This window comes from Bidens hawaiensis, unplaced genomic scaffold (genome assembly GCF_021521415.1).
Source record: "Bidens hawaiensis isolate Kalapana, Puna unplaced genomic scaffold, B.hawaiensis_p1.1 tig00048826_1, whole genome shotgun sequence".
Taxonomy (NCBI): domain Eukaryota; kingdom Viridiplantae; phylum Streptophyta; class Magnoliopsida; order Asterales; family Asteraceae; genus Bidens; species Bidens hawaiensis.
Window position 1 is genome coordinate 101779 of NW_027498719.1, and position 18946 is coordinate 120724.

General features: G+C 35.9%; 1 protein-coding gene across 1 annotated transcript; it reads right to left on the minus strand.

Moving 5' to 3' along the window:
* Window positions 1–1362: 1362 nt before the first annotated feature.
* On the minus strand, window positions 1363–4630 carry LOC143597663 (ER lumen protein-retaining receptor). Its single transcript, XM_077076100.1, has 6 exons — window positions 4443–4630; window positions 3078–3343; window positions 1944–2059; window positions 1782–1855; window positions 1615–1678; window positions 1363–1530 (listed from the first exon to the last, which is right to left on the minus strand). The coding sequence occupies exons 1-6, from the start codon at window positions 4531–4533 to the stop codon at window positions 1494–1496; spliced, it is 648 nt and encodes a 215-aa protein (XP_076932215.1). The 5' UTR covers window positions 4534–4630; the 3' UTR covers window positions 1363–1493.
* Between the last annotated feature and the right edge of the window lie 14316 nt (window positions 4631–18946).

Genomic DNA, 18946 nt, shown 5'->3' on the forward strand with positions numbered 1-18946 from the left:
ACCGCCGTAGAGTTAAGGTTTAGAGAGAACATGGAACGGTGGTGGCTGAGTAGTTTGATATGAAAGAGGTGATGATTAGGGTTTGAGAAGAAGAAGACGGTGCAAATGAGCAATAAACATTAGTTGTGGTATTTTAATTTTGAATCCTTGTCTGAATTCCCTTATGACCCTCCCACTCATTTAACCAATGTTAAGTTTTAAGCTTTGATGGGACAGGAGTTGTGAAACTCTTAAATTTTGAACATCCTCACTTTCCCTCTCTTATCACTATTATTTATGCTGATAGATAGATGAATAAAAATACAACTTAATTATTATTTTATCATATTTACTTTTTTTCTTTCCTTATTTATGTTCCCCACTTTTTCGTCCTATCATATCCTTGCTCTTCCTTCATTTCTCTTTTGTAACCTTTTCTTTTTCTTCTCTTTTAACTATTTTTCTTTCACAAAGGGGCACACTAAACAAAATAGAAGAGGCCTTTTATAAATTATTTAGAACTAGTTTTTCTACCCGGCGCGTTGCGCCGGAACAACTGGGAAAGCCCTAGCGTGAAAACCCGGACGTTGGTAAAATCCGAGCGTTACGACGATGAGTCGACATAAAATCGGTTAGTACCGGCTACATTCATTATCATATAGACACCATTAGTAAAAGTTGAGGGTTAAAACCCAAAAAATTAATTCGTCAAATTAACATATAAGAAAACAAAATATTTAAGATGATGCTTATTTGGTTGGCAAACCCCGGCGGTCGATAAGAAAACAAAATATTTAAGATGATGTTTATATGGTTGGCAAACCCGGGCTGTGATAAAACATAAGCGTTGTCGGTCTCGGGCATTGATGCGGTAACTTGACAGGAATTCGGTCGATTTTGATTGCGAACCTTACGATCCCGGAACTAAAAAACGAAGAAAAATTATAAAACTTGAGGTCGACCAACGAGCAACTGGGGGGGGGAGGGTTCAGTCGGTAGCCTTGTCGGTCATGGGCTTTAAATAAGAACGCGAGGTTGCATGAAGTCGGTCGGTTCCTTTTACATTTGTTATGGTCCCAAAACTAAAAAGAAATTAAACGTTGGTCGGTTTCCATTACGTTTATTATGGTAAATGAAAAAAAAATCACCAACCAATACGGTGCCGCCAATGCCACTTGCGGCACCAACCTTGTTAATTATATATAGTATTAATGTTAATAAAAGACCATGCGTAGACATATTGTACAACGTGCTTAAACACTTGTAAAGATGAATAGTGATTTTTGTGTCTAAAAACGACATAGCTTTTTAAGGTTATATAATGATTCATGTGACCTATGCTTCAACATCGTTAAAAACCAACCATGCCCAGTTAAAAAAAATGTATAGACAATAGCTTCAGTACATTCATTACTTGTTATCCAAGGTACATCAACACAATCTCTGCAATTCGAAAGTATATAAAAAAGTATGATACCTTAAACTATCAATTGGCGCGCATAATAAAACGACCATCAAGCTGGTAATTGGAGCTTTACATTGTTCTTCCAACTGTATCCAAAGAGTCAAAAACAATTAATTCAAAATTTTGGCACTAAAAAGTTATAACTTAAAGGGGTAGTTAAGTCATTTTACCTTTCAAAGTAGTAATAGAAGAAATCAGCATAGAGCAATGTTTGGACCAGGCCTGCTATCCAAGCTGCAAGATCAATAACATTCATTGTATGTTAAATGTTATCAAGATAATAATATATTTAGAATGTTTATAAATTGTAGAATGAAATAATGATGGCGTGGCATACTGATCCAATGGACATAATGAGGCTCGGTGAAATAACGGTAGATCCAGTTCAAAATGTACAATGCGCGGTATGCTCTGCATAAGAAAAATAAAAAAGATACTAAACTTCGACAAATCGTTCCGTAAAATATTATTAAAACAAGTGTATAAGGAAGTGTGTTACCCTAGAAGAAATACATATTGACCAGTCAAATTGTCGATATTTCTAGTTCTTTGAAGTAAGACCAGCTGAGGAAGTATAGCAACAGCTTCCAAGTATATAGAGAATGCCCACATTACCTTCACAATGTAAACATTAAATTTATATATGAAAACAAATTCCTAATATAGCAGAATAAAAAACGTTTGGTGTAAACGAGCCAGACGCTCGTAAGCTACTCGAGATCGGCTTGTTAAAAGCTCAAATTGAGTCGATCTTAACAGAGCTCAAGCGTCAAGACTAAGCTCGGGCCTAGAAATAAACTCTTTTAATAAAGAAGCCCAAACACAAGCTTTTCATATATTGAGCACGGCTACGCTTACAAGCCTCTTATTTAAATAAACATAATAATTTTTATTTAATATAGCAAATAGATATTATTTAACAAAAATAATTACATTAATATTTATTTTGTCATATATACATATATACACGTAACTATAATTATAAATATTTATAATAAAATATATATGTATATAAAATAAACTAATTAAATAAATATAAATAATATATAATGAACCAGATGAGGCGGAGGCGCGCAGCCGAGCATGAAACCAGAAATTTTTTGACGAGCCAAAACTATGAGTGTAAACAAGCCAAGTCGCTCGTGAGCTACTCAAGATTGGCTAGTTAAAAGCTCGAATTAAGCCGGGCTTAAGCAAGCTCGAGCCCGACTTCGACCCTAAAAAATAAGCTTGTTTAATAAGTGAGCCCGTGCTTCGCTTATCGAGCTCGAGCTGGCTCGCGTCTAAACGAACCTGCTATTTAGATAATTTTATTTAATATACTATTAATTTATAAAATAATTATTCTTATATCATATATATACATATCGATAGATATGAATATGCATAGAGAGAGAGAGAGAGATTATGAATGTATAAAAATTAAATAATAAATGATAAATGAGCCAAGCTTAAGCTTCGCACGGCTCGTTTACACCCCTAGCCAAAAGTCATGCTTAGGATATAGAGCTTGAAATGAGCTGAGCTTGAGCGATGTTAAGCTAAACGAGCCAAGCTCTGTTGAGCTAAATGAGCCGAGCTCGGCTCGTTTACATCCATACGTCTATAGCTTACATTAGTCCATGTTGATTACCTCTCTGAAAGTGAACTTTTCATGAATAAGTAGAGCTAAAAGCAAACACGGAAGCACGAGAAAATAATGTCGAAAGGTGTCTTGATCTTTATCATATGATCGGCGAACAATCTTGTGACGCCTTATATACCATACAATAGAGAAAGAACTACCCAGAAATATTAATTTCATGACAGTATTATATACTGAAACGAAATTTGTAAATATATCTAAATAGCGAGTAGCAAAAACCAGTGCATAGAGTTCCTGAGTCTTCAATGAAACCCCTGCATACACGAATGAGGCATGTTCATGTTTGTTTATTTAACTTTAACTGAACAAACGATCGAACACGAAAAAGTAAACGAATGGAGATCTATTGTTTGTGTTCATTCATTAAGAAAATGAGCATGTTCGTGTTCGTTTATATACTTTCATTAACATTATAAACGAACAGTTTACAAACGTAAACGAGCGAACATAACTTAACATATATGAATACATGAAAGTACATAATTAAGCAAACACCAAATAAAATTAAACATGAACATCAATTTAACAGGTCTAAATATTTAATAAAACTATTCCGACATAAACTAACAAACATAAATGAATCAACTTAAACGAATTTAAACAAAAAAACATTCACAAACATAAATGAATGAACTAGACGTGTGCTCATGTTCGTTCGTTCAACTAAAAGAGAAAAAACGTTGATCCTGTTCGTTCATTTATTAAATAAATGAAATTCCCGCCAAATGATTCAAGAGCAGTTCAATGAACGTTCACTTCATTTACAGACCAATTAATAACCTAACAGTGATTAGCATCTTGGTTTTAAAAGAGCGCTCGGAGGTGCTTAGGTCCTCAAAGAAAGAGCTTCAAATACATGACTCGTTGCTCTATATACAACCAGAATCTGCATGTCTTTTACATATCAGCCACCTAAGCGCCCAAATTCATACCAATTTTAACCAAGAAGTGCATTAATAACACTTTTCATTTTTCAAAACGAGTTGTTGCTCTATGTAGTAAGTACAACTAGAAGCTACATCTCTTTTACATAACAGATCTACACGCCCTAACTAACACCTATTTTCGACCAACATACGCATTAGACGTACACGTGCTTTAAGACCAAGATTAGCATACAAACAACCAATTTGCCCCAAAAAGAGGAACATAAAACCCACAATGCAAATTTCCCCCAAATCATCAACAACCCTAATTCCCAAAATCACAACAAAAACCTAACCTAAACTTAAATACACAATAATCAAATAAAGATTAAGTATCTATACCTGCTTAAAATCATGAATCCAATCCAAATTAACCTAAACCTGACAATTAAGATGAGAACAGAAGCAATGGAGTTGTGTAATGAACCTGCGCATGATTTGATGGTGTGGATCTTGAGGAGCAAGACGAGGATACTCGCCAGATGCGTCATGTCACCTGCAAGTCGGAACAAATTCATCTTTTGTTGATCTATCAAGTTTGAATTGGTGAAGAAAGAAGTAGAAGAGATCTGGGTGTTGAAAAATGGGTGACTAATTGAAGCAGGCAAAATGAGATCGTTGTTTGTTAACCCTTTCTCTCTTTCCTAAAATATCAAAGTAAAATAAAACCCCATGGACACGAACAAGGTTGTAGGAATGGAAAACGGGTCGGCCTTCTTCAAGTTATTATTATTATTATTATTATTATTATTATTATTGTTAATTGTTAATTTATTTGTTTAAGCATTAAACGGATATTTTTTTTAAAGAGCTAGTTTTTTTGGATCCATGTGTTACGGCGAGACTGTTAAACTGGTACAAAATGGCGTAAAAACGTTGGTGTGGCTTTAATATGATTATAAAAAGGCGAAAACTTTCTTTTCAAATTGAAACGAATTAGAAAGAAAAGAAAGGAAACGGAGAAATAAGAAGAGAGAAAAACGAATAGAATAGAAAGGAAAGTAAAAGTTTTTCCTTTCTTTTCTCTTATTAAGTGAAATCCATAACATAATATAAATAACTAAAACACATGCTCTATTTAGGTTATTTAATTTTAATACTTTTAACATTTTATAAAAATCTCACAAAAATGGTAAACAAGAAAGTCAATTGACTATATAAAACAAAACAAAAAACCAAGTGATTTTAGTTAAACATTTGTAAAACTTTAGTTCCTAATGAAAGTTGAGTCAAATTAAAAATTTTCTTTGCTTGATTTAGTAACAAGATATAAGAACTCTAGTCATGACTTCATTCGTTGAATTATTTGTGTGCGGAAAAAAAATTGACTATATTTTGAGTTTTGAGTTTTGACAAACCGTATATCACCCATTTGCAAATAACTTAAATTGGTTTCACGTTTTATCTAAATGCTATGTGAAAATTAAAATGGTGTTTTATCAAGTTGTTTGGTTCGGTTTTTATGTAGCTAGTGTTGTAGCTTGAGTTTGAAATACGGTACGAAGGTCCTTGAAAATGTGAAAGTACCATGTTTGTTTGAAATGTAATGTTGTATATTGTAGAAATAAGAGGAGAGTTGGTAATTATGTATTGATGCTATAGAGGCAGTATACTATTTACATGGTTTTGAAACTATTGTTTTCGAATCTGATGAAAAACTTGTTGCCATTAGGTTTTTGTTCTTTTATGATAAATATTTATGTAAAACAAATGAAAATGTTTTTTTCCTCCCCATGTTTATGTCTAATTAGTTTAGTGAATTCATATTGTTGAAACAAAGAGTATTGGATAACCCAACCTCACCGAATCTCTTTTGACCCAACTTCAGCCGCCCAACGTGCTCGTTTAAAATTATAAACCTTGACGGCTCACTAAAATATAACTTTATAAAAGTTATTTATAATATTTTAATAGTTTTATTCAATGTTTTCATAACCGGACCGGACACTGAATGTAACATTTCGGTTTTCCGTTTCATGTTTTGTACCCGACCCGGTTCATGTCCGGGTGATTTATCAATAAAAGATTTCTTTTAAATTTTTTCTTTCATATAACTATCAAAGAATGACAAAAACAACCCTTAACTAAACATTTGATCTTGTTTGCACCCAACTCAATAGACCAAAGACCAATCTGCAATTGTATATTATAATAATAAAATAATCTTTCTTCTTCCTCTCATCCCGTCACACTGTATACCCCCCCCCCCCCATCTTTCTTGAGCCTTAATTCTCGGGTATAATCAAAAAAATTGATCTCACCAAATCATTTATTTACTAAAAACGATCTCACCGACACATTAAACATGGAAAACGAATCAAAAATCACGGCTAATTCACGTATATTGAACCCGCGGCTGCTTTAACCCTCTAAACTACTATATAAACACAACGAAAATACAATTAATTGTGCACACACATTCCTTTCAATCCCGCGACCTAAAACCCTAACCCAATTGCTAAATACAAAGCCGTCAAGACCCTGTTTGATCTCAAGAACAGCCGCGGCCCGTTTGTTGCTCGTTAACCCTCAATCCGCAATCATAAACGGTAATTGAAGCATGCTTATAATTCGTTTTTGATCCATTAACAATAACCCTAACTTAATTCTAACAAACAACAAACGAATCATAAACGGTAATTGAAGCATGCTTATAATTCCCTGATGGCTGGTGCGTTTCTTGTAAAGCCACTGAACCGGTCCAGGGCGCGGGTTCGAACCCCCTTTACCCGATTTTCTCATTTTTATTTTATTTTTGTTTAATCTTTGTTTTATTCTTATTATAATCATAATATAACATTAAATAAACTTTGTATTAACGAAACCGAACCTCGTAAATATTATTTTGGCCGTGGTTTCGTGTTATAGGTTTCTATCTATAAAGTATATATGATATATTTTTATCTATATATATTTATGTATAAATAATTAACATATATACATAAACATACATATATATACATATAATACTACAAAACAAATATTATTTTATTTCTTCATTCATTTACTTATAGTACTAAACCGATCTAGTTCAAAGGTCCGGATAAATTTTCTCATATTTTACATGTATATATATATATATATATATATATAATGTTATTAAAATAATTGAAAATATAAATATGGATAAAATATATCACTTATATTATTTACCAAATAATAATATTAACACTAACAATAATAATAAAAATAATATAAATACTAACAGTAATAAATATAATATTTTAAAACCCTAAAATATGTCAAATCATTCAAATCGATTAAATCAAAATAATGGCATTAAAGCTAATAATATCCCATCAAAATCAAATCGTTATGTCTTATTATTTCTTTCCCTCATTTATTAATTATAATATCATTAACAATTAGGGCATCTTTGTTGACGTATCTCGAAGGCTTGAACGTGTTCATCCTCATTTTCTTTTATTATTATTATCTCATCCTCACTAATCCACTCACTAAAGGTAAGTAATTCACGTCCCCCTTTTTACCGTTTTATATTTTGGGGGCGTTATGCGTTAAACCATTTTCACTACAATTCCACAATTTGCGTATTATGATATTGCTCAATTAGTTATACGTGCGAATGTGACTATGTTTAATTTATGTATTGGTGGTTGGTATCTCATCCTCATCCTCATTAGTATGATCATACGCCGTCGGAGTAGCTCGTTATCCATGGGATTCGAGTGAAAAGACAACTTTTATGTTGTTATATTGTTGTTATGCTAGTTGTAGTATTTCATATTATCGCAAGGAATTGTCATTTTTATATTATATGTATTCAAAAACCGTGATTACTTGTTCAACTTTATGTTAACAAACTATGTATTTTCCTGCATGCCGCAGGTAGCTATATTGGATGAAGAATCATGGAATTAAAGAGTAGTTGGACCTTAGGATGCATGATTAATTAAAGACTATTTATTTCTTTATATTTAATTGCCATGTTTATTTATATGAGACAATGTTTGTGCTTTTGCGTATTTGAATAATATGAATTTAATAATTTAGATATTGACACGTGGATTTATTTTAGTGTCTTTTGAGCTATGATACAATTATGTCGCGCCCTGGCATATTCCGCCATAGGTTAGGGTGTGTCACCGAACCGAACAGCCAACTGGTTCACCGGTTCAACCGGTCGAACCGACCGAACAAATTTGGTCAAAAAAAGACGGGTCATGCTGGAAATATGATTTTTCAAAAAAAAAATATTTTTTCCATTGAAAACCGTGTCAGGACCGTGAGTCGGGTGAAACCTCGAAAGATTGACAAGAACACACCAACTCTGTTTACCCAAAGGCCTGTTGAATATCTCGGCGGAATCAGAATATCCAGCAAGTGGGAACAAAGGAGTGAAGGAATAAACAACAAGCACGAAACGTAGAAGAATAATCAATAAGAACGATTTGAAGACAAAGATTCACTGTATTTAATAACTCATTAATGGAATGGTGTAAGGAATGTCTATGGTTTCGTGTGACGGCGCAGGTGGCGGCTATACAAGGAAACAATAGAATATTCCTTTAGAATGTTTTCCATACAGAGCGCTGTGTGAAAAGCCGTGCCCTAAATGGAAACCTAGGACCCTATTTATAGACCCTGACATTCCTTCTAGAAGTTCCTAATCATTACATAATGCAATAGAAACAATCTTGCTCGAGCATACTCACTATGCTAGGTATGCTCGATGAGTGTCTTCGAGCATATTTTACTTAGAATATATTCTCTATCGGAGAATATATTCTCCTCCAGTAAGCTTCATTCTTCTTGACTTGTCCATGCTTTGCTCGAACTAGTCCATCGAGCAAGCTCATTCTTCTTGATGTCTTCAGTTGTACTTATTCAGCAATCTTTAGCATACTCGGATGTAAACCTTGCTCGGTAACTGAACTGTGCTCGAAGTCCTTGCTTTGATCACTTGACATCTTCTTATTGCATCCATGCTTGTCCCATGTGCTCGATCATCCTGTGCTCGTAACACTTGGTTAAAACTTGTATGATCAAGCTGTTTGCTCAATTGGCAATCCATGCTCGATAGAAGAATACTCTTGCTCGTTGAAGTGTAGCTTGCTCGAAGCCTTAACACTTAGAAGAATCAACCATTTAAGGTTTTGAAGACCTTGCTCGAAGTAGTAAAACCATGCTCGATCGCCTAAGCTTGCTCGAAGTCAATACTTAGCCATTTTCTGAGGAGGTTGAGAAGATTCCAATCTTTCTTATCAAAAATCCGACCCAACAATCTCCCCCTAGATTGGAACAAGCTCGGATGCACCAAAACATACTTGCATAGAGTTACACATGTATCAGACATATAATATACATTATTTAAGAACATGTCATTTCATTACATAATCAGGAATTCTGCCTCTTGGGCATTACAAATTAAAGTTTTCATTCATCAAACAGAAACTAAAAAAATTACAAAGATAAACAGAAACAAAAAAAACAGTCGTCAATTTGCTCCATTCTTTTATCTTCTTCCTCTGCTCCTAGCATCAGATCTTTCCTTTAGTCTCTTGACATAGGAAGCCCTTTGTTTGAGCATGTCGAGCTACGAGGAATCGGAGGCATCCCTTGGAAATCTTGCATTAATTAGATCTTGTAAGTCTTGTGGATGCATGAATTTGAGATCTTCATCATGTCTTATCACCGCAATAGGTATTCCAGACTCATTTCTCAAGGTAGTGGAATCATCGTTTTGATTGTACGTTATGTATGTGATCCTCCCGAATTGTTGTATCTCTGAGTTTGGTTCCTGCATAACCTTTCTCATAACCAAGCACTCTTTCAAGGTCTTCCTTTTGTGGTGTGAGCTGCTTGCTTGTGTTCTTTGCTTCTTCAAGTCAAAGAGGGAGAGCTCAGATGTGTGTACTTCATTTATCCTCTTGTTCCTCTTCTCCCTCTCTGCCTGACTTCTAATTTCTCTTTTCTTTTGCTTCAGGAATGGGAATCCCCTTTCTGCCTGTTCTTTTAAGAATTTAGAAAGATCATTCCTTTGTTGACCAGATGGTTGACTTCTAATTTGATTGTCATACAAGGTTAGTTCAGTCATCCTGGTCAGTTGTTCCTTTGTGAAATTTCTCAAATCATCTCTAAAGATGATGAGATGCTCTTCCTTATCTTCAGTTACAGCCCTTAAGGTCTTTGATCTTTTGTCGAAGTAGAGATGTGTGGGCAAATTTAAGTTCCTTGGCGGCACAGGCCTCACACTCTCAGACCTTGGGGTTCTGCTCGAGCTCCCTATCTGAGTTGTCTTTGTTTTATCGAGCCCTTCTTCTACATACCATCTCTTAATTGTTTCTTCTGTTTGCACCAACAACCTTGACATTTTCACTCCCTTCTTGTGGATAGCACTTATCATTTCAGCATGTACTTCTTCTTCAGCTCTCATCCTATCTTCCTGTAATTTTCTCTGTGTTTCAATATGCAGTTTCTACTCTCTATTATATATTTCCATTAATTGTTCAAGAGGCATGTTCTGAAACTGTTCTTCTGTCACTCCTTTCTCCATCACAATCCTTTTTAACATATCTACCCTCTGAGGGTCTTCAAACCACTTCTTTGCCTCTTCTTCCTTCTTCTTAGCCTCCTCTCTTTCTCTCGCCAATCTCAATTTTAGCTCTTGTTCTCTTTGATATTCTTCTTGACTTTTCTTGTCTTTATGAGAGGCTTTTACAAGTTGAATTTTTCTCTTCAGTTCTTCATGAGAGAGATTTATTCAGAAGTTGTAGCTGTAGCCGTACAGTTGGAGAAATTTTATATCATTGTGTTTTGCCTTCAATGATTCATACTCTGTTTCATCCCTTGCTTTCTTCTCAGTCCTTTTCTTGCTGCTGTCAGATTCCTTCAACTCCTTTTCTTCCCTCTCCCTCTTTTTGGACACCTTCTTCACATAGTCAGATATATCATCTACTAGTGCCCTTTTGTACATTCTGTCAATCTTATCAAATGGTTGCAGATTAAGGAATGCAGGCTTGTGACCAGCTTTCATCAGCAATTCTCTTTTCGTTTTCCTTATTCTCCACCCCTCAGCTTCTTTTGCTATATCTTCTTTTGATAGTCTTTGGAGATATATTGGATCATATCCCAGGCTGATCAGATAATCTTTATCTTCAATTTCTTTCTCAGTTTCCTTCAACCCTTCCTCATCTTCATTTTCATCATTTAAGTCAATTACTTCTTCAAGGTTATGAAGAGCCTCAATCATTGGTTCATCATTTCGTGTGGATTGAGCTCTCCTACTCTCTTCTAGCTTTTCCAATCTGATTTTGTACACCATTTTCTTTACAGATTTTTGCCTTTTTAGTTTTGGTGTCTCAAATTCAGATGTAGCTTTTCTTTTCAAAGATGATTGAGTTGGAGTGGATTTGTCAGGTTGCTCTACTTCAGTTTCTGGTTCTTCAATTATGATTTCCTCATCCACTGACTCAGATTTTTCAATACCAGATTCATCTACATGAGTCTCTTATGATACTTCAGTTACTTCTTGAATAATAGGCTCATTTGGTTCCACATGCTCCTCAACTCTTGGTTCTCCTTCTTTACTCAAATTTATGAGGTCTTGTTGAGCCTTTCTTGCTGCTATCACTATCTCTAGATGATGTCTCTCTGGGTTATTCAGAATGAGTGTAATGTCCTTCATTATCACCAGTTTAACCATAGTACTTGCTGAGATTTCAATGGTTTCATCTTCTTCATGGATAATTGGTCCCAAGCCAAGTTCTTGTTCCGGTTCATTGGTTATTGGTTCTTTAGGTTCGGTGATAACTGGCTCTTCACTCTGTGTAGGTTCTGTTCAACATCATTCAAGTTTGTTTTAAGAGCTTCAATTGTCGCTTTAAAAGCATCATCTGCCTTTTTTTATCATCCTTTCATCTTCTTGCTCTTTTTCTTTCATGTTTATTAAGGCTTCAATGACTTCCTGAGGGATTTCCTCTTCCTCTTCTTGATCCAAAAATTCTAATTTTTCATTTATCAATCTCATAGCAGTCTTCACAGATTCAACTTCTGCTATGTCTGGATCAATTATATTTTCTCTGTGCAATATGTCATCAGATTGAACTGTATGTTGGGGCAGGGGGTGTAGATCATCATCTGTAAGTGCAACCCCCTTTCCCTTTGCTTTTCTTTTCATAATTTCTTCTTCTGTTTCTTCCTTTTCTTTAACCTCCCCCTCAACATTAGAATCTTCCTCATCATATGCTTGGTTAATCATGTTTAAAGCATTTGATGGACCAACCTCCACAGTCTCTTCATCAGTACTCTCATACATTTCTCCAATTACCTTTAAGCTCTCTATGCCTTCAGGTTTCTCCCCCTGTTTTGGTGCATTTGAGGTCTTCTCAACCTCAGACTGCCCCTCAAGGGTTCGAATCTTCATTAATGCTTCATTCAGAGCAGCTTCCAAAGCCGAGTTCCATTTAGCCAAAATGGCATTTCGTTCTCTTAACATTATGTTTTCAAACTCTAGTTTGGCATTATCACAAACAACATCGTAAAGATTGGGGCTTGATGGTGGGGTTTCAAGATTTGGCTTTGACACGGGTTCAGAGAATGGTTCAGACTCTGCAGTTTCAGGAGATGGAACTCTATATGGTTCAGAAAATGAGATTGGTTGAGTTGGTGGGGTAGATTCAGAAGCAGGTTGATCCTGAATATGTGCATTTTGAGTGGGTTGGGATGGCTCAGTAGGGGATGGTGAAAAGGTAACATCGTCATTTTCAGCCTCTTTCTCAACAGACTCTGTGTCAACATGGTGAACTGCAGGTGGTGGTGAGTCTGGTGGAGTTATCTTGTTTACTGTGTCTGCAACATCTGATACAACTTGAGCGACAAAAACATCATCATCCATCGGCTCTGCATCTTGGTTGACCACAACCTCATCTTGCTCATCTGTCTCCTCCTGCACATCTACCTCTGCAATAACTTCCTCATGTGCAGCCTGTTCAATTAAAGGCACATCTACCTCAATTGCCTCCTGTGCAACATCATCATTACCAATCATCATGTCATTTCCACCCTCAGCACCATCATCACCATCATTACCATTACCGTCATCATTTGCATCATCACTGTCTTCAACATCACTATTTCCTGGAGTCCTTGGTACATCTATAGCTTCAAAAGCTGGTACGAGCAACCATGGTAGTAAATCCCATTCATCATTTTCAATAAACTTGCTCTGAGCATCCTTCATTCTTTTGCAAATGTTTGGATCCTGATGCCTCAATACTTCACCAGTTTTCTGAAGATTAGGCAAGACCCTGTCTATCAAAATCTGTAGAAATCTTGGATACATGAGGAATCTGTGTCCTTCTGCCTTCTCTGCATTTGAAACCAAACCTTGAAAGATAAGTCTTAAAACATTAAAAGGTTGCCTGTACAGTATTGCTACAGTGAGAGTGCCAAGCTCTCTGCTCAATAAAGTCCATGTCCCACTCCGAGGAGATAAGGACTGTATGTGGTGGATCAGGAACCTGTAGACTAAGGGAAAAATTCCCTTTTGAAATTGCCCCTCCTTAACTCCTCCTTGGTAGCCCATAGTCTCTTGAAAGACTCGTAGCAGCCGTGGGACTGAGTAAGATGGCTGAACCCCAAAATTATCATTCAAGTGTAGTGCAGCCCGGATTGATGCTTCTGTTATCTCAATGTCGTGGTTTAGAACCGAAGCCTCAATTCTTTCTCCATTGACATCGTTGACATATGTTACGGAACCCCAAAAATCTGAAATATGATTTCTGTGTATCGTGGGGTTTTCTGTCAATGCCACTCAAAGATTGGAGTTGTTTAAGAAATTTATCATTGGCTCCAACTCGAGATTTTCATCATCTATCTCCAGTTGAGCACATATATTGTGCCGCCTTTCGAATTTAAACGCCATCATTTCTACAGAAATAAGAGAAATGTCAGTACACAATGTTGCAAAACTGGTATAGGAGGATAGATAGATGAGTAATGGCGTCTTCAATTAACCTGTTCCGTAGTAATATGCATACCTGTTAGAACAAGCAAACAGTTAGTCAATTAGTTCAATTTGTAACCCTAATTTCGAAATCGGTGCGACGATTATCGAATAACGAAGTCTTACCGAAGTCGAAACAGAGCTAATGGCTGTAATCGAAGTGAAGTTAAGCGAGTATTAAAGCAGCGAGCAAGAGGGAGATAGCACGAACAAAGGGTTTTTCGTTTAGGTTTAATAGAGAGAGAAATGTGTGAAAAACTTTCTAAGTAACCCTTTTATACCTAACGTTTGGGTGGTATAGTACCTCTTTTGTCGTCTAGCGCACGACAGTTGTCATTTAATTTCAAATTTAATGTACCTCCCTTGCTTGAGCATATAGCCAAATTAAAAGCTGGCTCCCCTTGTACACGAGTACATGGTACAACTCTTGCTCGATGTACTTGGAATATTCTGTCCTTGCTCGAGTACATGGTACAACCAGTATACGAGACAGAGCAGTATTCCTCTAGACTTGTGCTCGATTGCCTTCCCAAAAGTTTCAACTTACTGGAGTATCGAGTTATACTCGAGGTGTAGTGTGCTCGAGTGTACTTGTCAATTTATTCAATATAAAGTCCTGAGTCATACAAGTAATCTGACCTTACTCGACTATGCATCATGCTCGAGATACTTAGAAATATATCATCACTACTCTATGCTCGAGAAGTGTTATCATCACTACTCTATGCTCGAAATATATCATCACTACTCTATACAAGTTTGCTCGAACTATTTCACAAAATGTTCCATCAAGTTCCTTAGCTCGAATTCTTATACCTAAGTTTCTAGCACACAATGATGCTCGAAACACATAAATGTCTCCTGTCATTTAGTTATTTCTGCTCGAAAACTTAGATCTTAACTACTTACCATGCAATCATGCTCGAAACACATAAGATAAATTTTCATAACATAGCAGGTGCTTGAAGATAAGATTCATGCTCAAAACACTTAACAAAATTTTCAGTATGCTTGAGAGTAAGAGTCATGCTCGAAACACTTAACAACAAAATTTTCATGTCATGCTCAAAACAGATGTCAAATTCACACGTCACATAGTGTGCTCAAAGCAGTGATACTTAAGCAAGCACAGTCTCTATGCTCGAAACACTTAAACTAAATATGCATGTCAGGTTGAGAATCACAACTGCTAAGCCACTAACCCAAGACACGATTAATCATGTCCTGTGCTCAAAATTTTAATTTTTCTCAAGGAATAATCATTGCAGAACAGTAAGTTAAATTGAGCAATGTGTTTAAGGTGACTTAAGAGATCAAAATCCAGTTCAAAATAAAATTCATTTTAAATCATTGGAAAGATCTCAATTATGGGATCAGACTATTTAAAACAACAATCACACCACTTCATGGTCAGTGTTATTATGACTCAAGTCAGGTTGACAGCAGGTATACTTAGCATAATGGTCATTGCATTTTCTGTGATACATTTAGGATTCAATTAGAGCATAGGATAGGAATGGTTATCACTATTGCTTCAGATTGCCTCTAAACTCTTCTCAAAGCGTATTTAGCTTTCTCCAAATCACCCCAAATTGACTCCGACCCCCTGATGCCCTGGTCAAAATTGATTTTTGTATACTAGAGCAGTTATTTATTTATATTTTGTCTTTGATAACAGACTGTAAGGTTGAACGTTGGACTTACATGCCATCCGGACTTACATGCCTTACATTCAGGGTGTTTAGGACTTATTTGAATGCCCCACCCCCGTAGTTCCCTTAGTGCCCCTTAAGGCATGAAATCAGATAACTTATTTATATCTATATATATATTATACTTGTGGCCTTTTTATACTTTTCAATCTTTTTCCTTTTTTTAGATGTTTTCCATATATCAATAATTGATTTCTGCTCAAATACTGAATAGATATTTTTTATAGACCAAAAACACCAACGGGCTCGTGTATGATTGGATAATCACCTTTCTGCCTATCATTCGGAGAGATATGCTAGAGAACATACCTTATTTTCCAACGTTTCACCACATCATACTTAGCAAATTTAAGTATATATCACATATTGCAACTACAGACTATGGAAAGCTACCATACTTAGCCAATGACTGTACTCAAAGCCTTTTGAACTTATAATCCATGGGTTAGTTATCTTAAATAGTTTTCTATCATTTCCCAATGTAGGTTGGATTCAATTTCCTAGAAAACAGTTTCTTGCTTCCTTGAAGCTGGGGGAACTTGGATAATATTATCATTTCTCATATTCAATGTCACCGAAAACAGTGTTGCTTAGAAAAAGAAACTTTTACTATTTAAAAACCCAGTTCTCTTTGAGAGTTCACTTGAAGAACAACTATTTTAAATATGGTGTTATCACTTAATCAATTGTAACTAAGCATACACTTTTACAGAATCAACGCATAAACTTTCAGATAGCATAGAAACAACAAATTATCACTTAAGTCTGTCGAGCATGCTCAAAACTTCATCGAGCAAAAGTCTATCGAGCAACCTTAGAAGTGAATCATTTCAATGATTGTGCTCGAGAAACTTAGTTTTGTGCTCGAGCAGTAATTAGTAAGGAATAAGCAAGTCATCCTGAACACCTGTACATGCTCGACCACTGGTAACAAATTCATGCTCGAGTTACTTGAGAAAAACTTCAAGTATGGATTGTTTGTGCTCGAAGAGCATTAAACACCCATCTTCCACAGAAGCATGCTCGAAACACTTGCAAAGTTTTCAAGACAACATTCTATGCTCAAGCTGTTGAGAAATGACATATGTGCTCGAATGACTTAGAATAGTCTTACAGAAGCCTATGCTTATGCTCGAAGAGCAATAAGCACATCATCAAGCACAGATTCATGCTCGAAGTACTTAGAATCATAAAAATTAATCATGCAAGCACATATCAAAGTACTAATAGCTGTAATTATCAAAGTTAACAAAAATTTCACACAAGAACAGTCACAAACATGATTCATAGCATTTTGAGTAATCATTCAAGCATAGCAATTCTATCATGCAAACATTCAAAGTGAGTAACATAGATCATCAGCAAGCATCTCACTTAAGCACACATCCTAAATTAAACCTCATCAGCATTTATCATTCCTAGGCATTTTAATAGAAAATGAAACCTGGTCTTATCTAAAGGTTTGGTGAACAGATCAGCCAAATTATTAGATGTGTCTACCCTTTTCATTTCTATAAACCCCTTTTCCTGACAATCCCTAATGAAATGATGTCTAATTTCAATGTGCTTAGTCTTAGAATGTTGGACTGGATTCTTAACAATAAACATAGCAGCAGTATTATCAATTAAGATAGGATTAAGTAAGAAATTCAGACCATAGTCCAGCAGTTGATTTTGAATCCACAAAACCTGTGCACAGCAAGCAGATGCAGCAATGTATTCAGCTTCAGCAGTTGAGATAGACAATGTAGTCTGTTTCTTGCATTGCCATGACACCAACCTGTTTCCTAAAAACTAGCAGCCTCCTGAGGTTGATTTCCTACTCATGTTGCAACCATCATAGTCACTGTCTGTGTAGGCCATCAAATCAAAAGAGAGGTTCTTTGGATACCAAATCTGGTTTTCCCTTTAAGTATCTGAATATCCTCTTGACTACTAGTATGTGTGAAACCTTGGGGTTAGCTTGAAATCTTGCACAGACACACACAGCAAACATAATATCTGGCCTAGATGCTGTAAGATACATCAGTGATCCTATCTTGGCCCTATACTCATGCTGGTCCACTGGCTCCCCCCTTTTCATCAGGTACCATTTTCTCATGTGTATCCATTGGTGTGGACACTGTCTTGAAGTCTTGGCACTTGAATTTGTTAAGAATCTCTTGTACAAATTTGGATTGATTTATGAAGATGCCATCGGCTTTCTGTTGCACTTGAAGTCCAAGGAAGAAATTCATTTCTCCCATTGAGCTCATCTTGTACTTGGATTTCATCACTTGTTCAAACTGTTTGCACATTTGTTCATTTGTAGAGCCAAAGATAATGTCATCCACATACACTTGCAGCAGCAGCAGGTCTTTGTTCCTTCTTTTGTAGAAAAGAGTCTTGTCAATTGCCCCTCTGTAGAAACCATTTTCCAACAAATGATCTGACAGCTCATCATACCAAGCTCTTGGTGCTTGATGTAATCCATACAGTGCCTTGCTAAGCTTGTAAACTTTGTTGGGGTGCATTGGATCTTCAAATCCAGGAGGTTGAGTGACATAGACTTCTTCATCAATTTTCCCATTCAAAAATGCAGACTTTACATCCAATTGATAGACCTTTATATTCATGGATGCTGCATATGCCAGAAAGATTCTGATTGCTTCTAGTCTTGCAACTGGAGCAAAAACTTCTTCAAAGTCCACTCCTTCCTCTTGTAAGCTCCTAGAGCTACCAGTCTTGCTTTGTTCTTAATAACAATTCCTCTTTCATCCCTTTTGTTTCTGAAGACCCATTTTTTCCCAATAGCATACTTGCCTCTGGGCTTGTCAACCAAGTCCTATACATGTAAGTCTCTGAATTGGGCTAATTCCTCCTGCATCGCTTCTACCCAGCTGTTGTCTTTCAAAGCTTGATTAATGTTCTTTGGTTCAACTTGGGATAAGAAGCAGACATACAGGCAGATATTTGCCTTCTCAGAAGAACTTCTTGTCACTCTCTCATGCAATCCTCCTATTATGTTTTTTGCTGGGTGATTTCTTTCAACAGAAGTGGTTTGTACAACTTGTTGTGCAGATACTTCTGTTTCAAGATTTGTCATGTTTAAGACAGCAGAATCATCTTCAATTCTCACTTGGGATACTTCATTTGGTTGATTTTGATTTATCTCTGATGAAGATGCTTCATTTGACCCAAATTGTAGAGAGTCAAACAAAGACTGGAACCTCTCTTCAAATTGGTTTATCCTTTCAGTCTGATCAGGTTGCT

Excerpts from the sequence above, each read along its gene's own strand:
- LOC143597663 (XM_077076100.1), bottom strand. The coding sequence starts at position 4,533 with ATGAATTTGTTCCGACTTGCAGGTGACATGACGCATCTGGCGAGTATC. Across the intron at positions 1,856-1,943 it reads CAATATGTATTTCTTCTAGG|AGCATACCGCGCATTGTACA; the intron begins GTAACACACTTC and ends TTTCTTATGCAG. Across the intron at positions 1,679-1,781 it reads TCATTATGTCCATTGGATCA|CTTGGATAGCAGGCCTGGTC; the intron begins GTATGCCACGCC and ends TTGATCTTGCAG.